The sequence below is a fragment of the Streptopelia decaocto genome (assembly GCF_964273445.1).
Source record: "Streptopelia decaocto genome assembly, chromosome: 6".
Lineage (NCBI taxonomy): Eukaryota > Metazoa > Chordata > Aves > Columbiformes > Columbidae > Streptopelia > Streptopelia decaocto.
The window spans coordinates 24216589-24229755 of record NC_138660.1 but is presented as its reverse complement, the minus strand read 5'-3'; the positions used below and the strand labels follow the sequence as shown (position 1 = coordinate 24229755).

The window sequence follows — 13167 nt, the reverse complement described above, 5'->3', positions numbered from 1 at the left end:
TTTGTGATGCGATGGAGAGACTTTGTTCTGTATCTGAACCAGCGAGTTTCCGATTTGTGTGCTGTGTAGCAGTCTGTGGTGTAGATAAATTTTGCACTATGAGAGGTTGCGATTCTGATTACTAGCTTTGAGGTCTGGGAGCCACCCTGAAGCCTACAGGCAAGAAAAAACAAGAGGAAGCAACATGTTTCTCCTCATTTTGGTGCAGGTTTCCAGAGCAGACTGAGTTCTCAAACATGTGGTAATCAGTGTGAGCAACTGAAGAAAGCTCGTTTTGTTTCATCTTGTATTGCCTAATACATAAAATGTGCTTTTTATAGGTAAAGAAGTGTTATTTTTATTTTTGGAGGACAAAAGTTCTAAAGTTTTCTCAGATGGGATGACAGTGAGGAAACCAAGCAGTTTGTAGGTTGATACAAAGACTGAAAGAAGTATTAGATAAGGAGCAATGCATTGCAGTAAAGAGACAATGTAAAAGAAATGTGCAACAAATGAGGAGGGAATTTTCAGGAACTTATGGCTTAATTCTTGTTCTGTCTGTGGCATGTTCCACTAAAACATACTGAAATGCCTATCTGGTTTTATTATGCTGCCTTCTAACAGGGTGTCTAAAAGAAGACACTTTAGGAACTTCACGTGTCGTGAATTTTAGTAGCTCGTCCTTTAATCCAAGTAGAAACTAGAAACTCTTAACTTCAAAAGAGAGGTAATTGTTGCAAAAGAGAAGTTCTTGTGATTGAATTGAAGCTGAACATCTCAAGCATGGGTTTAAGGACATGAGTTTTCTTGGATTAACACCACAAATGGAATAGTTTCTTCTCTGACCACTAAGGAAAAAGGTAGAAATTTAGGCCACAGTACATGGCTGTAGAAATATTTTTGTCCCCTAGTTCAAGCTATGTTATGTTTTGCGTGCTCTTCAGGCTCATCCATTCTGACAAAATTTGGGAAGCCTCCCAACGCTGTGTTACCAGTAGTGTACTGTAAGTTTGCCTCGCTGCTGGAGGGTTTTGGATGCTATGTGAAAGAAACAGCTGTTACTTCCTTTAAAAAAAAAAAACAACCAACCAAAAAAACAAAAACTAACAAACCCCCAAAACAAAGCACAAAACCACACACACTTGTAGCTTTTCTCAGTCCTTCTAACTATAGTTCAGGTTCCAGGAACTAACATTAAACTTCTGCATGTTTTGAGAAAAAGGATTTACTTAGACCACATAGCCAAAATGTACATCACCAGGCTGGTAATTGTCCTCTCAAATAAGAAACAAAATAAAATTGGTGTTAAATATTTTTTTCTTTTATAAAATAAAACCGATATTTAGAGTATTTCCCTCTACCCAAAACCTGTTGTTACCAAAAAAAAAAAAAAAAAAAAAAGAAAAGAAAGAAAAATCATTGATACTTTACTTTTTTGTAAATGAATTGTAAAGGAAAACCATAAATGAAGACTGTAAAAGGTCTGTCTCCAGATGACCTGATTAGAAAATTCAGTATGCCATGTAAGACACTAAATAACTTTATCTTCTTTAATTAGAAATCCAATGTGATTCTTTCTAAAATAGCACATATACCTGCATACTTAAGAGAAAGCAGAGGTGAAGAGAAAACCAGGTTTTTGTATTCCCTATTTCCTTGAAAGCTTGTGGTTTACACAAGATAGCGTCACAGCAGCATCGGAAATTTCAGGGCAAAATAATGTCCAAGTGAAAAGCATCTTCCTCTTAGAAGATGTTTTTTCAAGGTTTCAAATGCACGAACCACTATTTAAAGGATTTTTTTATTAACTCTCTGCTTAAACAATTAGTTCCCTGCTTTTTCCCCACTAAGCGGTTATTGCTTCTTGTTTCACTAAGGATTTGTGTGTCTTTTGAAGAAAGAAGTTGTTTCTGTTTGGTTCTGCAGCCCTGCATGACAGTTATCCAGGGACAGCTCAGCTTCAGGCAGGCAAGTTGCTGAGGCAGCAGCAGTGATTCACATCAGGTGCCATCTTCCATGGACCTTTCTTACTTGCTTTTTATATAAAACACTCTGGGAAGCAATAAGCTCTGCGGAACCATCCCTGTGCTTGCACAGGGTACAATGCTGTCTGCTGTCCCTGGGCTACACCTGGGCAGAAATGCAGTTACACAGAGATCCAAAGCGTGCTGCTCTCCTTTTTATCCAGAGAGGAAAAAACACAGCTTGCCTGGCTAAAAGATTGTACTGCTGAATTAGGTAACTGATAGGTGATTACACCATTTGGGTTTTAGAGGGAATATCTATTTCCTCACAGTCTCATTGCTAAGTTGGAAAGTTTTACATCTGATAGGTATTCTGGTGTTGTGGTTTGCTTTTTTTGAAAAAGGAAACGCTGTCTCGCTTACATAATGTTTGCATCGAGCACATTGCATTCGAGTCTTGCAAGTTTTAATAGATTTAACCATGTAATATTCTAGTAAGGAGAGGTGGTACCACCTCAGTTTCCCACGTGGGAAAGACAGAAGTGTGGCTGATAAAATAGGGAGGGCGCGTTACCTGGTTTTCAAACTGCTCTCTGCTGAGACAGGTCAGAGCACTCTTCTATAACATGTAGATCTATCAGTAAGGTTTTGTTAAAAATCAGTGTTCTGGGAACTCACACCAGCTCCTTCTGTTCTGTTTGGCTGAAAGTTAACAAAACGGTGTTCCCAGGGCTGTACTAATCTTCCTTGTTGTTACTGGTGCTGATCGAGATGTCTTGGCATGGACAAAGGTATTTGCAGGACGTTAAAACAGGGAAAATGGAAAAACAAATTAAAAACTTTGGAGTATCTTTAAGAACTATGTTAAATGGATGAGGAAAAAAAAACTTTAAAGCATAGGTTGTTTAATACATAAATATGGAAAATCTGATAATGGCAATTGTTACAGATGAGATAAAAATAATTCTAAGATACCTTAAGTATTAATTAAATGGCCAAAGGTCAAAAGCTGCTTTCTGCTTTCAACAGTGGAATACCAGTTGGAGTAAAAGGATCAGGATTTGGCCCTACATGTACCAGCCACTACCAAATAAGGCTCCTTGCAGAATTCAGTAGCAGAGTTGATGGGAATCCAGACACAGTGGGAGGAAGCTGCGTCGTTCTCTCAGCCTCCTCAACACAAGGGCAAAGGATTCAGTTTTCTTCCTCAAGGTATAACTTTCACTTTCCCATGTCCTGAGGTTCTCGTACCAGTACTTTCTGCTGGCTTTTCCTTCCTACTTGGCCAAGATCTCCATGACATTTAGCTGTATGGGAAGGATGGGGTGGTTATGATTGTGAGGATGAGATCCGCAGCTGTATTCTGGATGTGCTTTCCCTTACGTTCGCTGTTCTTGCAATAGCACCGATCGTGCCTTCCCAACCTGACACTCTCATATCAAATGGCCCTGACGTGCCGCTATGGTAAGTGCCTGGGTCATTCTACCTGCTACTGAAGTGGATGGGTGGGCTTAGTTGGGCAACAGTTCTTTTTGATAATAACTTGGCTCTCTCTAAATGAATGGAGTGTTATTTAAGCTCTAGTGACACAGGCTGTAGTGATAGAGGGTTTTGCATTCAACACTGTGATTTGCAGCAAGGTTATATTGCTGCATTTCAGCAGCAGGATGCTGTGCTTCCAAGTTAATATGGGGAACTCTGTGGTGCCGATGTGTAGCTGTGAGACAGGGATATCTCAGAGCTGAAGGTTTCACAGTAGGTAATGTATTTTGACATATTTTTATGTATGGGGAAAATGCCCTAAGGAAGGGATGTAGTTGTGTATGTGTAATTTAAGATGGTAAAAAAAAATAACAGCATGTTTTTCATGTTTGTCCTTAAATGGATAAAGTTCATGCTTAATTAGTACCCTTTAAAATTTTATTCCATTCCAAAGTTTTCAGGTAGCTTTGGTTATCTCTGTGGATGAATCTGAGCCCTTATCTTCCAGCTTTCTTGCAGTTTGCTGGGATGACTTGAGCTTCATGCTCAATTCTTGTGATAAATGTGTTTGGGAAGGATGCCTGGAGCCTATGGGAAGCATACTGAGGGCTTAAACAGTTAGCGTGCCAGGAGTTGTCCAGCTACTAACTCATCCTGAATCAGAGTGTACTGGTGTGTTTTTCATTCTCTCTTCTAAGTAGCTGACCAGAGTATTCATCTATTTTAAGTACTTTGCTTGTAGCTCTCTAACCAAGCTCATTTTACCAGGGAGCTGTGTGATGATATGCTGGTATGTTCTATTTCCTTTCTCATATTCATACAACCTTTCTGCGTGCTTTCAGCTTTGTTTTTTCTTGTTAATTTATCCACTTGAGGTCTAAGAGTGCTTGTTCCTTTTAGAAGAGAATCATTCACAATAATATCAGCTGAACGTGGTATTGAAAAGAAGCTGGTTCAACGACCTGTTCGCTGTTTACTGGCTGCAGCACTGACTAATGAAGAATGAAGTGTTTATCTGTGCCAAGGCAGATTCTAATTCAAGTGGTTCCAGTAGTTTATTTGATACAAACTCCTGTTTTTCACTGCTGGTCCAGAGAGTAAGCTTGGCATTTCCTGTTTCGGTGGTATCTCTGCTACAGATTGCTGCATGCTGCTCTGTGTTCTGCTTCTTTTAGTCGTTACAGAGAGGCTGTACCGAGAGCTGTCCGGCTGAGCTCGCCCCTGGGCTGTCGCTGGGCATGCAGAGTCCAGCTAATTCAGCAGAGCTGGAGGGTTAGAAAAGAGGGAGGATTGGGAGGATGGTTGTTAGGGGAGATTTTGCAGGCTTTCCCGTGTGGTTGTATAGAGTTCTGTGCTGTAACCTGACATGGGTGCTTCCTGGATTATAAAGCATAGGTTGTTAAAATAAAGTGGTATTAAACAATGTACACTAAAAGCCTAGACAGTACCCTCTTCTTCCGTGGAGAGCTCGGCTTCTGTTTCTGGATCATTGACTCACAGACCTAGCTTCTATTTTGGCATTTGATTCCTATGGCTGACCTCTCATTTACTTTTATTTTTCCCATCTTCTGGAGTCCTTTTGTTGCAGTGGGTTCACATAATGTTTTATCCTTCTGATAGCAGTGGAAGAAACCTTAATGCAATTTTCACTTTCGTGAGAGCCAAATGCATTTAATGTAGAATTCCCAAAAAGGACTATACAGCCTGTAAATTCCTTGTGCTCCCATATAGATTTGTACAGCTCTCTGCGTCCCATAGGTAGAACTGCTCTACTAATCCAGATTTCCCCCGTCCAAGCTTCCTGGAGTTAATTTCCAGGGTGTGACCACTGTCTGGTGGAAGGATGTTGCTCTCGGATTAGCTTGTTAACCCCCAGCCTTTTGACCTTTCCTGTCTTATTCTGCAAGATGGGTTAGATTTATGCCTGTAGTTTCTTTGTTACTGTATTTCATTTGATTTCTAAATAATTATTAGTTCTGTATGTGTGACCACAAAGAGCTGTTATGGAATCAGCTACTAAAACTGTTCTACCTACAGCAAGGTGCAACACTCCAGATCTGTATGTGCCCTAGCGTGGCAAGACAAACTTGCCATGTTTAAGTGGCTGCAGATCTACACCCATCTTTTTTGCCACAGCTTACCCGAAATCAGTGACTAGGTGAGGTTGCTTGGGTCCCTGGGGATCAGCTGCCTGTAAAATTCCTTAGTAAGCATTTATAAAGATAGCCTGTCAGTTCCACATACGCTTTTTCATTTTGTTATTTCCTTCTCTGTGCATTTGGTGCTTGCTTTAGTCAGTTATGTCTTGTTTGGCTTCAGCACCCTGCTTAAAGTTTTATAGTACATACAAATAAAAACAGTCTGTGCTCTGAAGTTTTTACATTCTGAAGACACATGGAAAACAGAGAAATCCAGATGCTGAGGACTTTGGTGTTTGGGATTCTTTAGTTGCTGTTGAGATAGTTTTGAATTATTTTGCTTTTACCTTGTATGAAGTTTTTTCTGCATTGGAAAGAAGTATTGGTGGAGCAAAATCCTTGTTTCAGATATGCTGCACTGAATAACTGTCCCTAAGAATATGTCATGATCTCAGCTGTAAAATAGGTTGCATTGTTCTTCCTCTGTCTATATCGAACACAATTTGGAGCCTCCCTGTGCCAAAGAACACTTGCCAGCCTGACAGCTGGGTACGCTTGATAGTTGCCTTCAGTCTGGCTGGTAGGCTCTTGTTTTCCAGATTAGGAAATCAGTTTTATCAAGGACCCTACTTCCAAATGGGGCAAGAGGCTTAAGCTTCAGGAAGAGATGGGCTACTCCTGCGTTTGACGTAGTGAGCAGTACTATGTGAAGGAGAACAAGGGATGCAATCTGAAAGTAACTGAAATCTGGCATGATCGTTCGTAACTTTTTACTAGAATCATTCATGTTATCAGTATAGACAGCATTTCATCTGTGTAGGCTGGCTGTGATCTCCTGATGTGGGTTGCTGGATACAGAGACACCTCAGACAAGTAATGCTGCAAAAAATATGACTGTATCTTGTTGGTTTTGTGAATGACTATGGTTAATCATTTGGCTTCTTGTTTTTATGAGGTGAGACTCTGTGAAGGGGAAGCACAAAGGCATAAGGCTCTTCCTATTTTAAGTCCTTAGTTTAAGTCCTCTGAGTTGTTTGAAACTGTTCCCATTGAGGTTAGTGGCAAAACTTTTCTTTCATCAGTTCAGGATTACACCTAAACCCCGTACCCGTTTTGACAGAAGAAATCTGAGAGTGTATTATTTCTCTTCCTAAATGTCAAGTTTTAAAAGGGCATGAGTTGGGGGGAGGGTTGTGTATTGCTTGCTGTGAACTGAATTTTTTTCTGCAGGAAGTCGCTTTTCTTCGAGGCCAAAGATAAATAGTGAAATGCTAGAAATTTCCTAGGCCCTGCCTTTCAGCTGTCTAATCGTGTTTGCAGAGACGCTTAAGACTCTCTGCTAAGAGCAGTGTTGCTTTATATTGTCAGTTGTTCAGTAACCTTTATTACACTGTCTTGTAATATGATAAAAGGGGGTCGCTGTTGAAGCTAGTAGCACATCATTTTAGGCTTGACCGAAGAAGATACTTCATTTTTTCGCAGCGTTGTCTGCGCATGGAGTGCTGTGCCACAGGACACCATGCTGGAGAGAAGCTCAGCTGGATAGAAAGCAGTCTGGATAGTTCCATCACAAACAATTTTTATATTTATCCTTGATAGAATGCATGTAATCAAACCTCATGATGTTTTTCACGGCAGTAGCTTTTCTCATAGGATCCAATGTATGACACTAAAAATAGACTTACCTCCCTTTCTTTTTATGAGAGAAGTAATTTCACTTTTATCTTGATCAATTACATGGCTAGTAATCTGATAGGAGTCGATCTTCAATTTAAAAAGCTACAGAGAAGCTGATGAGCAGAAATAACTGTTCAGCTCCCCCCCTTTTTATTTCATTTGGTATCGCTTTGTTGTCAGGTCCTTTCCCCAGCTAGTTTTCTTGAGCTGCATTCCACTGCAAGTAGCAAGTCCTTTGGCTGTAAAATTAAAATAGAGGAGGAGAAAGGCAGCAATGTCTGAATCATTTTATAAAGTTATCTTGATCTTATCTGCAACCCTTTCCGCCCAAACCCACCAAACTCTTTTCTGAGCTGTTCTATAAATAGAAGAGCCTCTCTCGTGCAGAGATGGGCAGCTTTGAACCAGAGGCTTGTTTTCTTTCTCTGAGCAGAGCGTGCACGCGAGAGCTCGCTTCTCACTGGCCTTTCATGTCTGAGTTATGTAGCTGTGAGGTTTTCTATAGATAGAGGCTGGCAAATGACACAAACTGCTACTTAGGGAGGGGCAAGGTGACCTCTGGGATTGTTGCCTTTTGGTTAAAAAAAAAAAAAAAAAAAAGAAAGGGTTCTGTTTAAAAGAGGAATGGAGGAATGCACATCTTGTGCAGTGGTGAGTGAGTCCTGCCGAGGTGAGGGGAGCCGAGCGTGGCAGGCGGGAGCCGTGGGAGCCGAGGGAAGGCAGAGACGATGTTTTGCTGTGAGTTACTGTTCTGCTGGGCTGGGCAGGAGGTTGAACGGCCAGAATTGCTGCTTAGCAAGCTGGGGGAGTGTGGGGCTCTGGCTGAGCCCAGTTTAGGCATATCTGTGAATGAGCATAGCAACAGAGCTCTGAAATCTCCTCCTGCAAGTTGCTATTTTTTGGTCTGGCTCTTGGCTGACTTGATATCTCCAGGCTTTGCATCCTGGGAGTCTTCCCCAGGATTTTAAATTTTTCTCTGACTTCAGTTTAGGGCTTTGCAGAGTTCAGTAGCTATTTTCTCTGTCTCATTTTTTAATTATATGTGGTTTTGTCCAAGGAATGCAAAAGATCACTCCAAGTTTCTGTCTTAATCTGGAAAATCTCTTGCCACTTTCCCATTTTCTTCCCTGTAGAAAGTGAATTGCAGAAATGTGTGATTTCTTTAGCGTGGTAATTCAGGTGCTGTTGCTTTACATTTCTCTTTCATACTCAGATGCTGAAGGTTAAAGTAACTTATGGAATAGACACACACATATATATATATATATATATATATGTATTCTATCAGGGCTCCATGGAGTTGGGTAGTGCTGCTTGTTCCCCTTGGCAGATGGAGAAACGCCGAGTGAAAATTGCTTTACTGGGATCTCATAGAAAGTCGGTGGCAGAGTAGGAGCTTGCAAGTACCTTTCCTGGTTCCACGTGTGTGCCTTCAGCTCTGGGCTCACCTTTGGGGCCACTTCAGCAAGGGATACTGCTGGGTCAGTCTTTAAACTCCATTTTCTTTACACTGAAGCTTCAGATTAAGATCATGGCTGAGTTTCAGATTTTTTCCATAGCACCAGCTCTGAGTTAGTTTAAAATCTTGTTTCTGGGTATCACTATACTGTGTTTAACTTCCGGACCCTAAAGCCGCTCCCAGATGCCTTATGGCTTCTTAAAGTGTATTTCTACTGCTGTGTCCCTGCTGTCTCTTGTGGAAAATGGTTGCCAAGATGTCTCAGAGGTGTGGGGAGCTGATGTGGGACACGGCCATTTTTTGATAAGAAATTAGTCTTTAATTGTGCATTTTCATTATCTCTCTGCATTCTGCTGGAAATGCTGTGGTGTTTGGGGATGCCTGGAAAAGCTCTTTTAGAGTAGATGGGAGCTCACAACCTTTTATTTTTCCAGCATGGTGGAGGAAGGTATATAGTGGCTCCTGTGGCCAGCAACTCTTTTCCAGATTTGGGGTGTGTGGTAGCCTGTTCGTCCCCAGCCGATTTGTGAGCAGAGGCATCACCATGGTGGTCCAGGCACTGCGATCTCTTGGGCCAGTTTGAGGATGGCTCAATCCAGTAAGAGAGAAGCTTGTAGTGTCAGACGGATGTTTCTTCTTATAGTCAGCATTTTTTTCCAAGGGCTTTTTGAGGAGACTTTGAGCTTGGCAAGGGCTAGTGTGTGTGGAAAGTATTAAAATCTGCAGCTGTTTCAAAAAGGAAAGACCCACGTTAGAAATATATATAGCGTTTTAAAAGCAAGTTTAATGCCCTGGAAAGGATTTCTAAAACGAATTAAACCCTGTGGATCAGTAAGAGTATTTATTTTGTGCTCTGTAGTAGCCTGGCAGTGTACCTTGAACACTGTTCGTAAATTAATTGATAGTCATCGGTGACCTGACTCTGTTACAAGCCTGAGAGGGCTGGTAGGTTAAAGCTGTGTCATTTTCCTGGCATCGAGATACAGAATAACCTGTCTTACAAGATCGTCAGACCATTTGTTTCCTGTGTTTTAACTGTGTGTTTATCACATTGTGCTCTCAGCAAGAAGTGGGTTCCTGGGCGCTGTTTCTTGGGATGAGAAGTAGGTTTCTCATGGTACTGAGACATGACGTAGCACTGTTGGCAGTGCCTGGGCAATACCTGCACTCAGTAATTTGGGGCTGAGCCCTCAGCTCTGACTTTTCTATTTTTTGTCTTTCTAAGCTGCATTTTTTGAGATTATTTTCATGTAGCTGTTGGTATTTGAAATCTGTCCTCAGTGAAGGAATCAAATGTATTTGAAAAAGTTGAATGAAGTGCATGTGGATTAAATACATACCCCTATGTATGCCTAGTATGTGAGTGAGCATATGTGACTGCGTATGCTGGTATGTTGATCTACTTATAAAGCAGTTAAAGGAAAAAAAAAGGCAGTGTGCGTAGACAGTTTTGGCACTGCAGCCCTGGGAAATGGCAGCCAGCCAGAGAGTACTGAGGCAGGGCCAAGACTATCTGAAGAATACCAAATGCTCAAGTTGGATGTAGCTCCTTCTTTCGCTCCAGTTTCACTCTTCACCCCATGGGCCTGCAGTTTGCCAGCTCTCTGCTAGGTAGATGCTGATAGTTTTGCAAGGCGGAACTGGAGAATAGGGGCAGATATACTGCAGTGTGTATGTGCTTGTCATCTAATGCCAATTAAATGAAACTCACAATTATCCATGACTGAAATCTGGCCTCAGTGAGTTTAACTGTTGTGCTCCCTGAGTCATTGTTAGACTTTGAAATGCTCATTCAGTCATAAGTTATTTATCTTTTTTGGTGTCACGATAGCACTGGAGACAAGGATAAAACCACAGCCCAGTGTGGATTATGTGTTGTGACAGTTTTAATCTTGTTAAATTTGCTTGCTTATGTTGAACGAATTTGTTAAGCGCTTCCAGCAGAGGGCACTAAGATTATGGTCTCAAACTCCAGTCTTTTTTGGTATGGGTATATAGTGGGAGAGCATAGAAGATGCCTGTAAGTAAAATGTATGCTTCATCCCCTCCCCTCCTTGTTTTGTAGACTATCATAAAAGAGGGGATGCTCATGAAACAAACCAGCTCCTTCCAGCGTTGGAAGAGACGATATTTTAAGCTGCGAGGACGAACGCTCTACTATGCAAAAACTGCTAAGGTAAGGTCTTGACAATACATGTAAGTCCAAGGGAAGAAAGTCAGTGGTGGAGCATTTGGAGGCAGATGGGTGTCTGTGAGAGGACAGCCCTTGCTAGAGAAAAGAGCATGTGCTCTGAAAGCACCTGTCTTTAGGTTTTGTAGTGACTAGAGGATCCCTGTGTTTTGTTTCACACTTGGAAATCCTTGTTTTTTAAGTAAAGCATTATGTGAACCTGTGATACTGATTTTTCCACATTTTCCCCCCCTTGTTGCATTTTAGTAGGGAATGGGCTCTGAATCAATAGAAGCTGAAAAACAAGGGGGAAAATATGAATGAAAAGAGGAAATCGAGGAGATAAGCAAGGCTAGAGTTTATCAAATCAGAGCTGCCTTGCATCTGGTTTAGTACGTTGACAGTCATCTAGATATAAATCTGTCTGCTTTTACAGAAACAAAGCCTATGTTTAAAAATAATCTCATAATAAAAAGAAAGTCATCGTGTTCACTGACTGAAGACAGGCAAGTGTGAACACCACTGTATGGAGCAAGACTTTGAAGTCGTTCGTGTTGTTGGTGCTGGGCCTTTCCTTGAGATCACAAAAGGCTGTGATGGAGCGTGCTAGGCAGGCAGACAGGCACATCCCTTCAGGTCTGCTGCATCTGCATTGGATTCACTGACTCACTGGATTTTTGATTTTTTTCTTCACAGTCCATTATCTTTGATGAGGTGGATCTGACAGATGCCAGTGTGGCAGAATCCAGCACTAAGAATGTCAACAACAGCTTCACGGTAGGATTTTTTTTTCATTATTTTCTATTCTTCTTGAGTCTTTCCCCTACATGCCTTCTCTTTTGCAGAGGTAAAACATGTGAACAGTCTTCACAGCCTCTTTCACCAAAAAAAAAAAAAAAAAAAAAAAAAAAAAAAAAAAAAAAAAGAGAGAGAGAGAGAAAAATCATAAACTTCTTTTTCCTCACAGTAGTCATAAGGCATCTCTGTACACATGGGAAATTCCTTGGATTGCTATGTATAGTGCTAAAACTTTGCGTTTAGGGATTTTTTTTTCCGATAAGCTGGGAGGGTTTGATAGAATCCATTTACACAGGGGGACAGAAAAATTTGTTCTGCTGAGGGTGTTAGGGGTGATGTTGGTGTTTATGCTGGAGACTTTGCTGAAGGAATTTATTTTTCCCTTTGGGCCTTAAAATATGTAAACTTCTACTCTGAATTCATTTGTATGTGGCTGTATGTATGTTTATATATGCAGACTATATATAGTGGCAAGGTGAAGGGGGGAGCAGTTGGGTGGAGGGAGGAAGCTGATTCTGCAGGATGGTGACTGAGCAGTGTGGCTTGCTGTGCAGCAGTGATGACCCACCACTTTCAACTTCTATTGAAGGTGGTTTCTGTGATGTAGCTGGAGCTTTTTGCTTTGCCTGAGCAGCTACGGGATCCACCCTATGCCCAGATGAAACCCCAGTGCTGTCTCAAAAATTTGAAAATACTTTCTGTATTGATAACTGGACAAGTAGGACGTTCCGTCTGGGTCTGACAGTAAATAATTGGTATCAGATGTCAGTGTGTGTGCATAGAGGGAAGGGTTGTGCAGTGATTTCAGTAGGAGATACATTTTGAGGAATGTGAAGTTATTTACCTTTTAATAAAGCATTTTCTCTTGGGTGTTGCTTCAGTTATCCCGTATGTGAATAAAGACTGGTTTGTCAGGTAAGCAAATGTACTGTTAGTGTTTTGCTTATTGTTATAGTTGGGAGAGATCTAATCTCCATCAGAGACAGTGGATATCAGGACAGGCGGAATTAGTATGTTTGGTCTCTCAGATTGCCCCATCTGCGTCTGACAGTGATGAGTTACTTCCATGACTGTGATATGAGGTTCTGCCTGTCTCTGCCTTCCCTAGGGGTTGAAAAGTATAGAATTACTCTGACACTCAAATATCGGATACAGTTTGCACCGTCTGCAGCTGATTACTGTGTTATGGGGTTCAGGTAAACTTCAGGAAAAGCATCTCTCCTCTTAATTTTTGTCTGCTCTGTCTATCACAGCTTACAGAGGGGTTTGACTATGGTTTACCATGAGCTATAAAAATACTAGACAATCAGAAGGTTGACAGGTCTTGCTGCTGTTTGGTCTGCCACATCACTGCCGTCAGTGCTTTGGATTCCTTGCAGTCTTGCAATTTTCTCTTGGTTTTCTCTGAGAGCTCTGGTTTCCCACTGTATCTGCCCAGCTCAGTTCCTTCCTAAAATTCAGAGTTCTTTGACGCAATTTTTACCTGTTTCAAATCAGTGG

At 41.3% G+C, this 13167-nt stretch overlaps 1 protein-coding gene across 3 annotated transcripts in view; it reads left to right on the top strand.

The window, feature by feature from the left end:
• DGKD (diacylglycerol kinase delta) overlaps positions 1 to 13167 on the top strand; it is a gene marked incomplete at its 5' end in the record, with an annotated part of 69186 nt that overhangs the window by 14372 nt on the left and 41647 nt on the right. For all 3 annotated transcript variants that reach the window (XM_082054959.1, XM_082054958.1, XM_082054957.1), the window contains 2 exons: positions 10765 to 10875; positions 11566 to 11646. In XM_082054959.1, the coding sequence (XP_081911085.1) occupies positions 10765 to 10875; positions 11566 to 11646 (192 nt within the window). The remainder of the gene's footprint in view (positions 1 to 10764; positions 10876 to 11565; positions 11647 to 13167) is intronic.